The sequence below is a fragment of the Leptodactylus fuscus genome, chromosome 7 (assembly GCF_031893055.1).
Source record: "Leptodactylus fuscus isolate aLepFus1 chromosome 7, aLepFus1.hap2, whole genome shotgun sequence".
NCBI classification, from domain to species: Eukaryota; Metazoa; Chordata; class Amphibia; order Anura; family Leptodactylidae; genus Leptodactylus; species Leptodactylus fuscus.
Window position 1 is genome coordinate 4,194,255 of NC_134271.1, and position 16,590 is coordinate 4,210,844.

The window sequence follows — 16,590 nt, forward strand, 5'->3', positions numbered from 1 at the left end:
AGTCAGGCGAGGGGTATGATGGGGTTTGTGGCTAGATCCCCATCATGTAGACACCAAGAATGACACCCCAATTCCCTTTGGGTAATGAGTTCAATGTCTGCACCTTTCCCCTGCTCCCAACACTACCGGGTTTGGCATTGAAGCATTCGGTTCCGCCTGTTGCATACAAGGAATTTAATGGTGCAATGGCGGCATGTCCTCCTTGGAAAATATTATCAGAAAACCATATTCCCTTTGAAGTTTGCTTACAGAACTCAAGTCTGTGTTTTGTGTATTCAGTGGTTTTTCAATACACAACTCCAGGATGTTCCTTTGGGATAATGAGGTTAGCACAGGTATGCAAATGGAGCTAGGCTTGGAACTACAAAAGGGATTTGATACAACAAACTGGGCTTGCTTACAATGCAGATATACCATATACCTGTCCAGAGGGGTTAATATGAACCAGGTGTGATACACAAAAGAAAAATACAGGATTGGAAATACATAACTGATGGTCTCTTCATCACAGTCACCAATATATAACCCTTTTAATAAGTTTATAATTCTGTACTATTAGTACCTACAATACCTTCCTTTCCCTATAGTGGGGCACTGTTTGTACATTGCCTGTGACATAAATGCTGCCTCTCCTGTACCTTATACCCATAGCTTTGGAACAATTCTGAGTATTATAGATACTGTAGCGAACATTCCTCGTGAATGATGTGATGTGGTCATCCATATCTTTGTGATTCCTGGGCAAGATATCATGGGATGTGTGGTTACGAAAGCTATTACCTGAACCCAGTGATTTATGCAATCAAAATGACAGTCAGAAACTGAGTTATTATGGGTTTGATTAGATAAAAGTAGCAAACCTTAGATCTTAGAACGTCGGCCGGGTTAAGGACGGCCATTAAAATTTCAGCTCCGTCCTGAAGTCGCTGTTTAACATTTGTCTAGTTGATCTGATTTCACATTAAATTTCTTTTTCTTTATTTTCAAAATAGATTTTTTTTCTTTACTCCAATATTGAATTACCAGTCCATTCTCAGATTCCAGTAAGAATAAAGTAATGTCATTACAAGGTAGAATGCTATAGGTAAGCCGCGCGGGCAAAGTCTAGGTCACATAGTGGTTAAAACAGGAGAAATGGGCTTTGTTCTCGCTTTTTATGCTCGGAACGTGCGAGTAAACAATGAAAAATCGGCTAAAAAACAAAGGATGATTTATGTCAGTTGTTGTACTTTGTATTCCGTCCCGTATGTGCATGTTCTCTGACCAGCATGACAGATTGATGTTAGCACAACAAGCATAACCTTTTCATGTTATTTGGGAACGACATATTCTGTTTACCATCTAATTGGAGAATTAGTCACCATGAAGAATATGGAACTGACTTCTGTCTTTTCTTTTGCTAGACAGGGCTATGATGACTTGGAAAAACAACTAAAGGAAGTTTTTATGGAGAGAAGCAGTATCCTCCGGCAGCTTTCAAAAACATCCCGGGAGCTTGAAGGCATCAAAGGAAATTTACGGGTCAGACATGTTTTTTTAAATTTAAGCTTGAATTAATAAGAAAAATCTATAGAAGTAAAGAATAATTTATGTGAATGCTGAATACGGATAGATTGTCTTTATTTGCAACATAATATCCATTTTTGGATTGTATAACAGAAATGTAATAGTAAACAATGTAACAAGTCGTGGAATGGAATGCTCAGAAGGAAAGTCGCGCTATCAGGCCATTCACATGCAATGTTATTTCAAGTCCTCTCTTCATCTTTCTATCACACCTCAGCAGCTGGGAATCTTCAAATATTTTAACCTGTTCCTTCACAATATATTTGTTTTCCTGTTTTTGTCGCCACAATGTTTTTTATTGTACGGCTTTGAAATCCATAGAAACACCATAGCCTGGATAATTCTGATAAACATTTTATGACAGTCATTTCTCCTTGATCTCCATTTCTTATTATACCAGGTGATAGTCTGCATGATTTTTTTATTTTACAACTCTTATTAGCCACACCCCTTTAAAACACTCTCTTTCTATAGCTGTCAAAGAAGGTATAAAAATAATAATAAAGTGGCACTGGCTATATACTAAGTGTATACACACATATGAGCCTAGAGCTGCTAAACTGTTCTGGGCTGTGAGTGAGAGAGCTCTTCTGTATCTTCCTCCTCCATAGACTTCTATGTGTAGGGAGAGGCTTCTATGTAAGGAAACAGTCTGAGTGAAGTTAAGGAGGAGGAGAGCAGCCTAACACTAGTAATAAGGTATATTACAAAGTTTCTTATATTCACTTGCAGGAAGTACATTTTAAAAGGAGCCTGTCAGCAGTAAATTCATTGTAAATCGAGCTATTATTCAACTTTGTAACCACATTGTCATGCAAATCACAATATTATTCAGTGCTGTCCTTGTAAATCTAGAGCCAAGACCAAGGTCCAGACTAACTAAGGCATTCCCTAAATGCTGAATATTAAAATAATCCTTTAATAGTCCCACCGTGAGGAATATATGGAAACTGTAGAATAATTTCTACAAAGTACTTATAATATATTTCCTGATAACAGACTCCCCTTAAAAAAAATTTGCCATTATCAAAATTCAGTCTTGATTTACAGGAATCATGTTACTGAGCAGGAGGATCAGTGTAGATATATTAGGTACAGACACAATTATAGAACTGGCTGGACCACTTGGTGGCTACACAAAGGGAAATGTAGCATAGACATCTCCTGACAAAGTATCAAAAATTCATGTTCTTAATCTGTGCATGTAGCATTACACATCTTGGGATATATTAAAAGGGATGTCCCATCCAAAGGATCATCTCTATACTGGTAGTTTATGTAAATTGAAGATGTTTCCTACATATATTGTTTTAAAAATGCTGCTTTGTTTGCCTGCTAAGTGAACTTATTCATCCCAATGTTTATACATTGTTGCTATAAATATGGACCTGTAGGACAAGTGATGTCACTCATTGCTCTCAGCTAATTGCAGTTTTGCTAATAAAGCTGAGTCTGTTATCTCTCTGTGTAAACATAGATAACACTTAGTCAATTTTGTACAAGCATCTGCATATTATCTGATCTGCATAAGTATTGTGATACTTCTCAGGCCACTTTAGCAAGAGGAGGGGGGGGCAGGAAGTGAAAAGAAGAGATTGCAGGTAGACTGCTGAAACACTGAGATGGGAAAACACCTTTAAATCAAGAGGGAAAGTACTGCTCTGCTCCTCCTGCTCTATAGCATGCTGCTGCTGGCACTTCAGTCTCCATGGGTAATATGACAGGTTCCCTTTAATACTTTGTATTCCTGCCTTCATTATACTGATACAAATAACGTATAGGCCATCAGCTTGTAATAACAGACCTAATCATATGGTCTATAAATATGTCCACAAGCAATAAGGAACACAAATCTTGTGGACACGGAGACGCCATCCATCTACACTTCACGCTCTGCATCATCTTTTACATTAATTACTTTTCCTAAGTTATTATTTTATTTGGCATGCTGAAACTTGGCAAACCGTACGGCCCGAGGCTCCCACCTTTAATCAATTATAATTTTGGCAGAGATCTCCAATACGGGAAACAGAAGCATCAACAACAAAAGGAAAAAAAAAAAAAACGGAAGAAGAAGATTCCGATTTTTTTTCTACCTCGTTAATTTGAGCTAATTTTTACCCTCAGACGTGTCAGTTCTTTTCGGTTTCTGATTTCTTCCCAGCCAGAATCCTTCTCCGTGTGTTTTTCCATCGCTATAATTCTGAGCAGACGCGATAAATTAAAATATATTACTTTCTGGTCTTTGAAAAACAATGGCATTTTTCATTACCGTATTTCTGAGCGAACATGATGAAGTCAAATATTTTATTTTCTAGTCTTTGAAAAGCAATGAAGCGTCATCCAAGAATGATGTTCAGAAACTTTTGGAGTTGGAAGAAAAACAAAGGTAAATAAACAAAAAGCTAAGTAACATCCTGTAATTGTGGAATGCCCGGACAAATTGTGTCATTGTTTGCAACAAAGGATTTTAATGAAACAACTAATTTGGCGCTCGCATGGGGTACTCTTATATTATTGATGTCATGTTGAAAGCTTCGCTTTTATAGTCCGTGTAGAATAATTATAAGCTTGTAAAAAGAAGGACTTGGTGTATGAGCGGCGAGAGCGCCGCGCTATTGTGGAGGAGATTGTCTCCAATGGTTTATCTTTCTGTTGTAATTATCATTGTATTGGGAACAAAGTGTCAAGAAAATAGAAATAGAATACGATGCAGTCCTGAGCAATAATCTAATTACACAATCACAAACAGATACAGTATACAGTATGTACAGTATATATGGGGTGCCAGGTGTTAAAGGGGTTAGGCATGGATGGAAAAGCTCATCAGAGCATTCCCTGTACTGAATATATATACAGGTTCCCACCAATCTCAAGAAGTGGAATGTTTTGTATCTCTTTCGTGCGTGGAGTTGTTGGTTGGTTGCTCCATTCATGTGAATGGAGGCTGTAGGAGATAACCAAGTGAGCACTACAAACACCCCAGTTGTCTCAATTGGTGGAGTTCCCAGCAATGGGACAAAACCAATCAGCAAGTTATCCCCTTCCCAGGTAAACATGAACCGTGTCCACCAGACGTCCGGACTCCAGCTCCTGGTCCTTTTATTATGACAAAGAATGGACACTAACATTCATCTAACGACCATTGTCTCCTAAAACCTGATACATTACAGTAGCGGCAACCGGGATGACAAATTATATCTGCATATCTGTGCAAGCAGCAGGGGCAATCCCTGATCTCTGCTGCCGCTATTGTAAGGTATCAGGGTTTAGAGGACAGCAGCGTATGCCCTTTCTTTGTGGGGGTATTATACTATGTGTAAAGGGGGGCGCTAAGGAGCATTATACTGTCTTTTTATTTACCATTTTTATGTCCATCAAAAGAACAGACTGGTGAACACAATCATTCACTCGCATTGTTTTTAAGATGGCTGTTCAAAAAACGGACATTACTTGGCAAGTCGTATTGTATCTGGGCAACCTCAATCAATCCACACACAACAGATGATTTTTGATAAATGTATACATTTTGGCTGGACCAGACAACCATCAAATATTTGTGTATGTTTTCCGACTCTCTCCCAACTGTTGATATCAGAGGAGATAAGGAGCAACCACTTCAATCTCAGCTGCCTTCTAGAGATTGGCGAACCACTTTGGCAAGAGCCCGGCTCTACTCGAATATCCAGAATTGTTAGTTATTTAATGGAATGAAACAATTGGGGATGTTTCTCTGCATTGCAGTAAATTATTATACTATGGGGTCTCTTCAGACCCCACAGTATTATAGGTGAGGGACATGGGGAGGGGAAAATGATGAAACAAATTATAGTCACCTCACCCTCATCTCTTGAGTCCATGCACCCGAGGTCACAACTGAGGCCTCTGATTGGGCCACAGCTATCACATGAGCATGTAGTCAATAACAGGCTTCAGCCATGATGACCAAGAGAGAGCACCAGTCACCATCAGGAGGTCCAAAAGAGATGAGGGATGGTGAGCATGCATGTTTTTTATGACTTCCACCTCCCCTGGGCTTCTACCTATTAACTCTGGGCTCTGAAGTATAACAATTTCACGTTCAGTTCTATATGAGTTTGTTTGATTCAAAGACCTGAGCCACCTGAACCCAAAAATCTCCTGACTCTTCAAGGATTCACCCATCTCATCTGCTGACCCTTTTGTTTTCGGGGTCCTAAGCTACCACCAGAGCCGTCTGGCAGAAACTCCCATTTTGCACACATGCCCAAGCACTAGGGTTGAGCGATCGGGATCGGAAAAGATCGGATTTAGATTGGCGATCGAGTAAATTTCACGATCGCGATCAGAATTCTGACCCGATCTTTTCCAGTGGGATCGAGATCGGAGGTTATCTCAAGATCGGCTCAACCCTAAAAGTGACTTTTCCCAAAGAGAAGCATTGACTAGGATTGAGGATCGGGTTCGGAAAGGATCGGATAAAGATCGGCGATCGAGCAAATTTCACGATCGCGATCAGGATCGAGATCGGCTGGAAAATGATCGGAAATCGGATTTTAAAATCGATCTTGAAATCTCAAGATCGGCTCAACCCTACCAAGCACCTTGAGCATGGATGTGTATGGCAGAATGAGGTTACACAGTTACTTTGTGCATATGACGTCAGTCTTGTAAGCTGCAAATCTCACATTCTTCCCAACTTCCTTATCGCAATTACTTACTACCATATGACTCTACTTTCACTCATAACATAGTTGGTACGCTGCCATGGAATTCCAGTTCTTGAAGAATTGTCACTTTATAACTTAGTAATACTTTGATATTTGAGTTTATTAGAATCTGCAAACCTTCTTCGAAGATTTAGGATAAGTCTGACATTATGGCACTCTTCTCTTAATCATCCCGCTTTTAGATCCGGGAAGTCAATGCGGTCCTGACGACGCTTTATTAGGATGAAAACTATCAAAAGTTCTAAAGCCCATTCCATAGTAAGACCAAAATGTCAAGATCGTAAAACATTTGTGATAAAACCACCAGAACTGGGCTGAGAATTTACGGCCTCGCTCTGTAATTCTTTAGCATTTCCGTGAGTTCATTTCTTTCTGCGATGTGACTTTACTGAAATACGGACTTCTGTACACTCAGACGGCTTTTTCAATTTGTAAAATTAATCTATTTTCTACTTGAGCGGAGTCTATTGAAGATTTAATAAATACATTTTTTAGACGCCAAAACCTCTGAAGAAAATGAGAGCGTATTGTCAAACAAAATAAAACTTTTATAACTCGAGCATGTTAAAGGACTTTGCCATCGAAAATACAAGCCGGGTTAAATAAAAGGCTAATGGCTAATCTTATTCGACTTCACCTAGGTAAAAGTTTCCGTAGGCTTTTGAGGTGTCTGCGGTCTTCTTTATGGGCTTCTTGAGGGATCGGGAGATAGATTTGGCGAAACGCGTTTTCTGCTATTGTATACCTATCCGGGGAAGGACAAAGACTTGGTCCAGTGATAGTTCCCATTGTCAGCCAATGCAGTATGCATTGTGTATTATGCAATGCAATGCAAAATCTGTTACAAGACTATCCAATTATTATTGGTATCCTTGGTCTGCTCATATGGGGCACAGAGAGCCTTGGACCCTGTTCAGACTCCATGGCCTGGCTGAATTTCCTGTAATTGTGCACCTCTATGGTAATATAGGGATTATATGAGATTATAAAACATTTGGGCATAGAAATAGTTGGGTAGAAAATAACAGAAACAAAGAATACCTACATGTTAAATTTCTTTCTGTTCTAGCAATGGTTGAGACTAGTGACTGAATGCAGCAGTAAGATGCTGCCAATGTGATGTCATTGTCCCAGCCCATGTGCCTTCATATCGTACATCCTATTGGACCACAGGCTCTCTTTGCCACTCTTTATTGCACATGTCAGCTTTGGAAAAAGTATTGGGTCAAAATACTTCCCTGCTTGGCAATGAAAGTGTTAGAATCCTGTATTGTGCTATTCTACCACTAGTGGCCGCTATTCCCATTACTATGACATTGTTGCACTTCCACTCCTCACCACTGGAGGCTGCTGTGTTCATCTTAGGACCGATCTGTACCAGTGAGAAGGCATCTTGCTTTCTGTTTGGGCCTATGAGGCACTACAACGTTCTGCTCGAGTATTGTGACTTGTTTCTAGTCTTCCCCAGACTGTTTCTACTCCATAGCGTTCTTGTCCTTGTCTTCTACTCATCAAGCTGCACCTTGGACCACTGCTCTTCAGTACCCATCTGCTCCTGGCTTATTTCATCTGACCACCGGATACCAGTAACGTAACGGGACTCTCAAGCACAGTGTTGTCGTGCCTCATGGGTATAAATAGGCCTAAAACAGAAAACAAGAAGACTTCTCACTGGTACAGATAGGTCCTAAGATGAACACAGTAGCCTCCAGTGGTGAGGAGTGGAAGTGCAACAATATTTCAAAGTAAGAGTAACAGCGGCCACTAGTGATAGACTAGCAAAATACAGGATTCTGACAGAAGGTGGACAAACCTCACGAAATTCCTTCTGATGAATATTCGTGATGTTTGACCTTATGGTCCAAAACTTTGACCCAGTGTGACATCAGCGTACCCCAAATAAGGAGATCGGAAAAAGATTCCAAGTGTGTGGTTTGAGGAGACTCTAGAGTATAATAGTGTTTTGTGGGTGAAGAACCCCAAAATTTGAAACTGATGGAAGACTTGAATTTGTTCTGAATCAGTTCGCTCATCCCAACTTGGACCCTAACTGGAAAGGCGCCTACCTTTGCACCAGTGGAGCACTGGGATCTAAAAGGTTTATGCATTCAGTTGTGTGCTGTTTTTGCCTTTGTATATCACTGCATATGGTTTTTGTAACACATTGAGCCCCTGAGGAGCCCTTGATTCTGAGAAGTGTATTGGGCCATGGATGGGTACCGACGTTGTTTTAAAGATGGTGAGATGACTTTGGAAGCCAAAGGACTAAGCATCTCTATAGGAGGACTATATATCTACAGTCCTTGATTTTTTTAAGAACCTCATCAAAAACAATTTCTAAGTAGGATAAGTATTCTTAGATACAGTGTGATCCTTCTTTCACTTCCAGTTTGTGGGTGACCAATCACCAAAGTTTAAGTTTGGGTCAAGCCCGTAAATTTTTAAAAATTCAAGTAGAATTGGGTTCGATCCAAACTGGTTCGCTCATCTCTAGTGGAAATCTTTTCCTTAAAAAAAATCTAAAAATTCACTTAAAAATCAGAGCTTTTTCAAACTGATATATGTGTATTTCCAAAGCAATAAGCCTTGGTAGAAGAAACATAATAACAAATATTAGAATTTGATAAACATAGCGAGTACAATGGGGTAGAACACGTCTCAATCGTGAACCAAATGAAAAATTCTGCAACACTTTGCGCAGGTAGCCGAGCTTTGGCAGCCTTGTTTATATTATTGCCATTTCCTAAATTTTTATTTTTTATCTTTAATTTAAAAAACATGTACAAAAAATATAACACGAATAACAAATAAGGCTTTTTCTAAATGCATGGCGCTTTCTTTTTAATAAACTAGGGAAGAGATGAAATCCCTGCAGGAAACCTTCACAAAGCAACTTAATGAGGCGACTGAAAAGGCTGCGAAGCAGCAGGCCACGGTAAGTGTTTGTATCATGTGACCCTCCAATTACTTTTTTCCAACCATCTTTCTTTTTCCTGTTTGTGATCTGTATGTTCGGTCGCTGCTCCTTTGTTGGGTGTTAAAGTGAAGTAGAAGGCATTTGAAGTGACATAAAAGCTTATTCTCTTTCTAATGTTCTGGCTTTGTGTGCAAAAGCGAAGAGCGACGGGGTAATGGGGAATTTAACATTTATTGCAAGCCTTGGATATTTAGGGTAATGGAAGCTCCTGTTCACATTACCGACCAATGTTTTTCAAGATATTGCATTTATTCCCTCTATCGGTGGCTTTAGCCCGGCGGACGTACGTTGCACATTTACACCCAACAAATAAAGGATCATGTCAGTGAATGCTGCCTGGGCTGAACTTCTCCTTTAAGAGGGGTCTGTAGGATTGCGCTGCCAATGTTCTATGTGATTCACTAGATTTGGTTTTTTAACCTTGTGTTCGTCTTTCTTTGTATCTCTTCTCTCTTCTAGTTTCCGCTAATTAGAAATACAGGTTGGAACCCGAGACATTTTTATAATGAGTGACATCTTCTATCATGAGTGACTGCCACTATTTTTATTGTTTTTTCTAGATAAACTTCTTAAAAACTGAAATGGAACGTAAAAGTAAAATGATCCGAGATCTACAAAATGAGGTACAGTAAATACAGAGTGTAACGTAAAGTTTAATGATTGTAATTGGCTTCACTTTATACAGTAACATTATTGTAATTGTGTTTATAATTGAATTTTAGACCTTTTTGTTAAACCTGATTGTGGGAATACATAGTCTTGTTGGTTCCGAGAGCGGCGGCTCAGACGGTTGTACTACCTAAGTGACCGTCAGCTCTACAGTAATTGATGGTCTAAGTATCGTTTAGTAGAATCCCAAGAAGCCGGTGTGATTTGTCCATGTTATCACATAGAACATTAAGGCTAAAGCCCCACGTTGCGGAAATGCAGCTTTTTTTGTTCCAGATTTTGCTGCAGTTTTTTTTAGCCAAAGCCAGGAGTGGATTGAGCAGAGGGTAGAAGTATAAGAGCTTCCTATGTGCTTCTTATTCCTTATGTAGTCATTCTTGGCTTTGGCTCAAAAAATGGCAACAAAATCTGCAACAAAAAAAGCTGTGTTTCTGCAACGTGAGGCCTCAGCCTAGAAAAACAAAAACATTTGTAACACATCTGGGCCTGTGACTGATGTTTTTGAAAGCAATGTCTACTCCAGAAAAACATCGCTCTATGAAATAAGAATTCTGTGCACCAAAATTGTTTTACATATAAGATTTCATTGCCATTCCTATCACTTCGGAGACAAGAGGGCAGAGTGGGAGTGCGGTGGATACGTTGGGGGCCTTTGTTGATCCATGTATAACTTATACCCCAATTATTAGTGGTCATAAGCCTCTTAGGTTGTTCATAAAAAATTGCATTTGGTTGGTCAAATTTTGGTAATTGTTCAAAAAAAAATTTTGGGGGAAAGTTGGACAGCATTGCCCAGACTGACTATTTTTCTCCCCCACCCCCAACCTTCGATCTTGCCATTGTTTCATCAGCTACAAGGCCTATGTTTAGTCTTATAGAGAACCTTCCACCCCCTGCACCAGTTCCAACTCTTTGCATCCTTCGCTAGGTGCAGTTCTGCTTAATCCAGACTTGGCCCAATGATCGATCAGGAGCCGACGTATAAAGTATATTGCAAAGTACATAGAATTTATAGCAAGTAATTAAGCAGTAAAATGTGCATAAAAAAACAGACTAAACTAATGTTATGTCTATAACGACTCGCCAAATACAATATAACCGCCGTCTTACTGACTTCTGGGAACTTAATTTGTTTGGCATCAATGTAACCTTCTCTTTTATATAAGTAGTAGGAAATCTCATCCAAGAATGACCTGAAATACTTCAAGTGCCCCTAATCGTTATAACTCCATAGTATATAGTGTATAATACCATAATCTATAGAGGACTTCACTTATTCAGTAGTTGAAGGGGGTTTAAGATGTTGCTAATAATATTGGTTACATGCTGTAGGTCATATGGACATTATAGAGGTCCCCGCACCGTATACATCTCCCGCAGTGATAATGTGAATATATTCTTCATTCTCTCCGTCCCATCTTCTACTGTCTGTTTGTTAACAATGAGGTGGATGATAGACATCGCAATAAGAAAAAGAAACAAGTTCAAGCTACACTTGGGAGAGGATGTTATACTTGAAGCAATAACACTCCTCAGCTCAGAAAAACTACCTAAAGTGCACTATCTTCCCCAATTACAAGCAGGTCGACAAAAGAGGACGGCCCCGCACATGTCAGGATAAATACATAGGACAGTAAAATATACTTAGCGCTATGTATAGGTGAAGTATTTAAAGTGTCCATGCGCTATAAGGAGAAAGAAGGATTGGGCAATTGTATCTCAACATGGACAATAGAAGCCATTGCCAGTGGTGTCTCAGGACAAGCGGAGTCAGTGATATATACATTGTAACATTACATGGCCGCGATTGATAGAACGTCTGTACTTGTAACGCATAGACAAGACAGGTCTGGCAGAGCGAGAGTTACTCACACGGAGTGTCTCATATGATGGGGTCCCAGTAAGACACATGGACATTGATTATCCTGATTATAACTATCCATATGTGTTACTATTGTTATACAATGTTGCTATTTCCATTATTATTATTATTATTATTATTATTATTATTATTATTATTATATTGTTCCTATTCATATGGACTGATACATTGTATTCCACTCACAAGCTTTTAATCCACAGTATTATATATTATGTCCTTGCATTTGTACAACACTAATGGAAGTTTCCAAGATTCCCAACAATCTTAGATTATGGATTGTATCTGCACTGCGATGAAGGAAACAATTTGCATTTCATTATCTCATAATGACACAGAGGGCAAGCGAAGACATTGTCCATTTGCCTCCTTTCTTCCTCCTCTCTTGTCTTCTCAGCCATCTCTTGCACTTTTATGAATCGCTCCTTAGAACTTTTCTAATTCCACAACCTGAGACGTTCATTAAGGCTTCCATTTTAGGGAACAGGAATTCATCAACTTCACGTCCAGGCCCAATGACATTCAGGTCATTCATATCTAATATAATCTCAGAGCCATGGCTTTAATATTGAAGAAGCATATTTTCTCATGATTTACATTTTTGCAATCAGTCCTGATAAATCAGTGTAAACCCGGTCCTCAGAAGTGTCAGGTCTGGTTTACAATTCAATCTCAGCCTAGTTCACCCGGGAAGTTTACTTTCCATTTTTGTCAAGTGGGAACTGGATAAGACTTAAGACTTAATTATACATTTGTGTAATTCAATCTGTAGATAGAGCAAACTTTATCTTGATGCTCAGCAGAATACATAGAGTACAATGATGCAGAGAAAAATTAACTTGACACTGACATATTACATAAATACTGTGTCAGGATGTGGCAAACTTTACCTTGACATTTAGTGCATTACATATTGTATTGTGATGCAGCAAACTTTAAAGGTGATATCCGGTTTCTAAAAAATAATGTGCCTATAATAGGATTCATCAATATAAAGCAATTACTAATGTACATCCATTATCGGGTTTACTTTCAGGTCATGTGAGCCTTCTCTGCGAGCACAGCAGCCAGCAAACGAAACGTCACAGCAGCATATGATCCATTTAAAGCCTCCCATACTTTGTCTCTACTCCTTCCTCCTCTTGCCTAATGCTGCACATTCAGACCACAGTACATATACATCAGCTACGTCGCTCTCTGCTCTCTGTAGACTTCACTCCCACATCTGATGTTAGTACATTACCTCTGTATTGTATTCCTCTTGTAGGGGAAGGAGTTAAAGACGCTGGGTGTAAGCTATCAGTGTGCCAGTCCAAGCCCGCTGCACGAGGCAAGAGGAATAGAGACAGAAGGTTGGGGGGCTTCAACCAGGTCATGTGCTGCTGTGATGTTTTGGTTACTGTATCTAGTGTTCATAGGTAGGGGAACTGAGCTTGCAAACGAAACATCACAGACATGGTCAAATATACCTTATAAGTGCCAAAAGCCAGTATGAATTGCATCTTGTCACTGGTTTAGCTAGCAACGAAAGAAATGCAATTGGCTGCCATATGGGTTCCTGCCCCCTCCCGAAACACCAAGCAATAGATGACATCAGCATTGCATAGAAGACCAATCTTTGGCATGGTTTGCTTCTTCGATGGAATCCTTGGCTGCTTATTTCTCATCCTTCCGATACAGTCTCCCACTTCTAACAATTGTTTCAGATCTCGCACCCCGACCACCTGATGTCTACTAGTCAGGCAATCTAAATCTACACCACCAAGGGAAACAGGTAGCAACTTCCTACAATTTAGAATTCATGTATTTTTCAGTATAACAATAAGTTGCAAGGTTTGGCCATGGAAACACTGAGCATTTTCTAATAGAGGAATGTAAGTATCTGCGAGCCCCAGAGACCGCTCGGCTACTATGTGTAAGCTGACAAAATAAAAAAAATGAACAACTCCTTTTGTATACAATGAATTTTACATTATTTGACATCGATGCCTTTGGCGTTGCTCCTGTTCCTGACTTGTACAGCGTCTGACCTTACATTGCAGAAGTTTATCAGTGTTTGTGTAGTTTAGGGAATACTCCTTGCACAGAGGTAGTAAGGTGATAGTTTATGAAGTTAAAGCGTCTTGCACATGTCTGGGTATTGTACACTGCATGAAATGTTTACGTTGTACCTTAGGTCTGCCCAGGAGCAAGTGTAGAAAATATCTTCTATTCAGTTTAAGCAGCCCTCGATGGGATTTTATAGTAAATGCTGCACATTCAAAGTATTGTCCAATAGTATAAACAGTAGCAGTAAAAAGACCAAATTCTAATCCTTGGCATCTGTTAATAGGCGCCATGACAATCGATTCCAGCACAGTTGGGATTGTTTCTGTATCCCTCACCATTCCTGAGTAAAGTGCAGGTAGTTTTGGTGTCTGATGTGCTATTTAACAACAAGAGATCACAATATATTAACAGGAGCCTTGAAAACTGCAAATGTCACCTTCTCTCATTCCTCATTATATCCATTTGTATTAATGTATCAAAAAAATCATGTTGCTTTTAGAAAAGCTGCTTATTTGTGCTAACCCTATCTGGGCATATCCAGCCAAGAGACCATGTAAGGCAGGACACACCTGTATACAGACCTCAGTGTATAGTCACCAGAGGTCCAGGGGAGGAGCAGCAACATGATAAAGACTTTCTTCACCTCTCATGATGTCATTGGTTATTGGGGGACTGCCGAAACGATGGAGCGCCACTTAGGTCTGATCACGGATCTCAGCGTTCCCATGTGGCATGAGCCAGGATAGAAAAATGCAACAAATGTATCACTCCGCTTGAGCATTTTTGATAAATCTCTAAATCTGGAACATCTTTAGACTGATTGTCTTGGTAAACACGATTAGTACATTTGTATTGATATTAAATAATATTCATATGACATAATTACATAATTACTTTGGGTGCAAAACGGCACCTGTTTGTCACGTCCAGCCTTTACTATAATGCATGTCTTTTTTTAGCACTTGGTTGATTGTGTGTCTGCGCGGCGGCTGACTGCGATGCGTTTCTGTCCCAGAGCTATCAGACTCATGAAAGGACTCTCTAAAGGATGTCTATTACATGTTGGAATTGTAACGATACAACATTTCATTTCACTTTGAAGCTTTTAATTTAATGTGTCCAATACTCGATGTCTTCAGGTGTATTAAGCCTTGACAGGTCTGTGCGAGCAAAATGTTGCGACACCCCTGTCATACTCGCTGGAACATTCTCATATTATACGTTGACATGTTAATAATGTCCTTTAGCACAGCCCTGAATCTCCTATAGATGATATAGGTTTGGTTTGGAATCAATAGTTACTTTCATTACAATCTTATTTCTGGGACTTTTGGAACAGGATCATTTCTTGTAAGAGGTCTAGAATTAGAATTTGTTTTACAGGAATAAGGTTGAAATACCAGACAGAGCTTCAAAACGGGCACTGGACAATATACCCATTAGAGTGGGCTCACATCTGCACCCGGTGTCCGGTTTAGCCACTCCGGCCGGTTTCCATCTCCTGTCCTGTTTTGTGGGGCAGAAGACGGAAACCGGCCAGATTGGCTAAACTGGAGACCGGGCGCAGATGTGAACCCGTCCTAATGGGTACATTGTCCAGTCGGCCAAACCGGCGGTCAGCTTTCGAAACCATATATTTGAATGGGTTTGGGGTTTGGAGTTAGAGGTAACTGACCATGTGGATCTTATGTTGGCCACGGGGAAACCATCCTGCATGTCCAACAGAAGACGCACATGGGCGGTCACCTCTGCAAACCCATTCAAGTGACCATTCTCCTGTCCAGTTTCGTACGGAAGAAAATGGAAACTGACCAGATTGGCTAAACTGGAGATGGGGCACAGATGTGAACCCGCCCTTAAATATGTATCTACCAGTATATTTTCAGGCTATAATTAAAGGGATGGTAACAGATTATAGTTATGTCCTTGCATTAAGGTAGGGGATAACTTCATGATCATTGGGGGTCTGACTGGTGAGGACCCCATTTTTTCTCTATGTAAATGCCCCATTTTATCCATAAGGGACACCCTCCTAACATGGTACAACCCCTTTAATATTAGCTCATGATATGACATTTGCATAAATTATAATGTTCACTTTAAATGAAAGCGAGAAAAGCAGGGCATCCCAAACTATAAGGTGTAGCTGGCTGGTGAGGTGAAATTCACTGACTGATCATGTGCCGATCCCCATCAATGCCAGACATTGGTACCAAAGCAAGAATCCCAAAGCACCAGCTGCACTGATTATGCCAGTTTTGCATTTTTTAGCAGTTTTCATGGCTAAAAGAGGTTAGGACCTGCATTGACGACATGGTCACATGACTATGGGTACATAGGTCCTACCCCGATATGTGGTTCTGTGGGAGTATGGTGACTATAAGTAAACTTCTGAGATATAACAATGGAGCCTGGAGAGCTCATCTGACGCCCTCCTTCCAGGCAGAAATATTGCTGCCAGTATTGGAAGGACAAGAAGGGGTCCCGGCTTCTGCTGGAGGTGCACGGTGGTATTTGGCTCTTCTGGGACGTTATGTTCTTCCCCTTTGTTGTCTGTAGTACTATTGGGGATGCTTTTGGTTGACACTTCAAGGCTTTATTTCACATAGTGGAATTTCTTTGCTTATAAGGTCCAGAGACTATTGATTTACTGGTGAGTAGACAAATGTTTGAGAAGACCTGGCCTAGGGAAATGACTTGTATGAGGGTACGTGGAGTAGAGGTGCATAGAGGGTGCAGAA

At 40.0% G+C, this 16,590-nt stretch overlaps 1 protein-coding gene across 1 annotated transcript in view; it reads left to right on the forward strand.

Annotated features, from left to right (window-relative positions):
- Positions 1-16,590, forward strand: part of LUZP2 (leucine zipper protein 2) — a 323,103-nt gene that overhangs the window by 181,711 nt on the left and 124,802 nt on the right. Inside the window, exons 2-5 of the mRNA XM_075280836.1 lie at positions 1,404-1,521; positions 3,885-3,955; positions 9,129-9,210; positions 9,813-9,875. Of these exons, the coding sequence (XP_075136937.1) occupies positions 1,404-1,521; positions 3,885-3,955; positions 9,129-9,210; positions 9,813-9,875 (334 nt within the window). The remainder of the gene's footprint in view (positions 1-1,403; positions 1,522-3,884; positions 3,956-9,128; positions 9,211-9,812; positions 9,876-16,590) is intronic.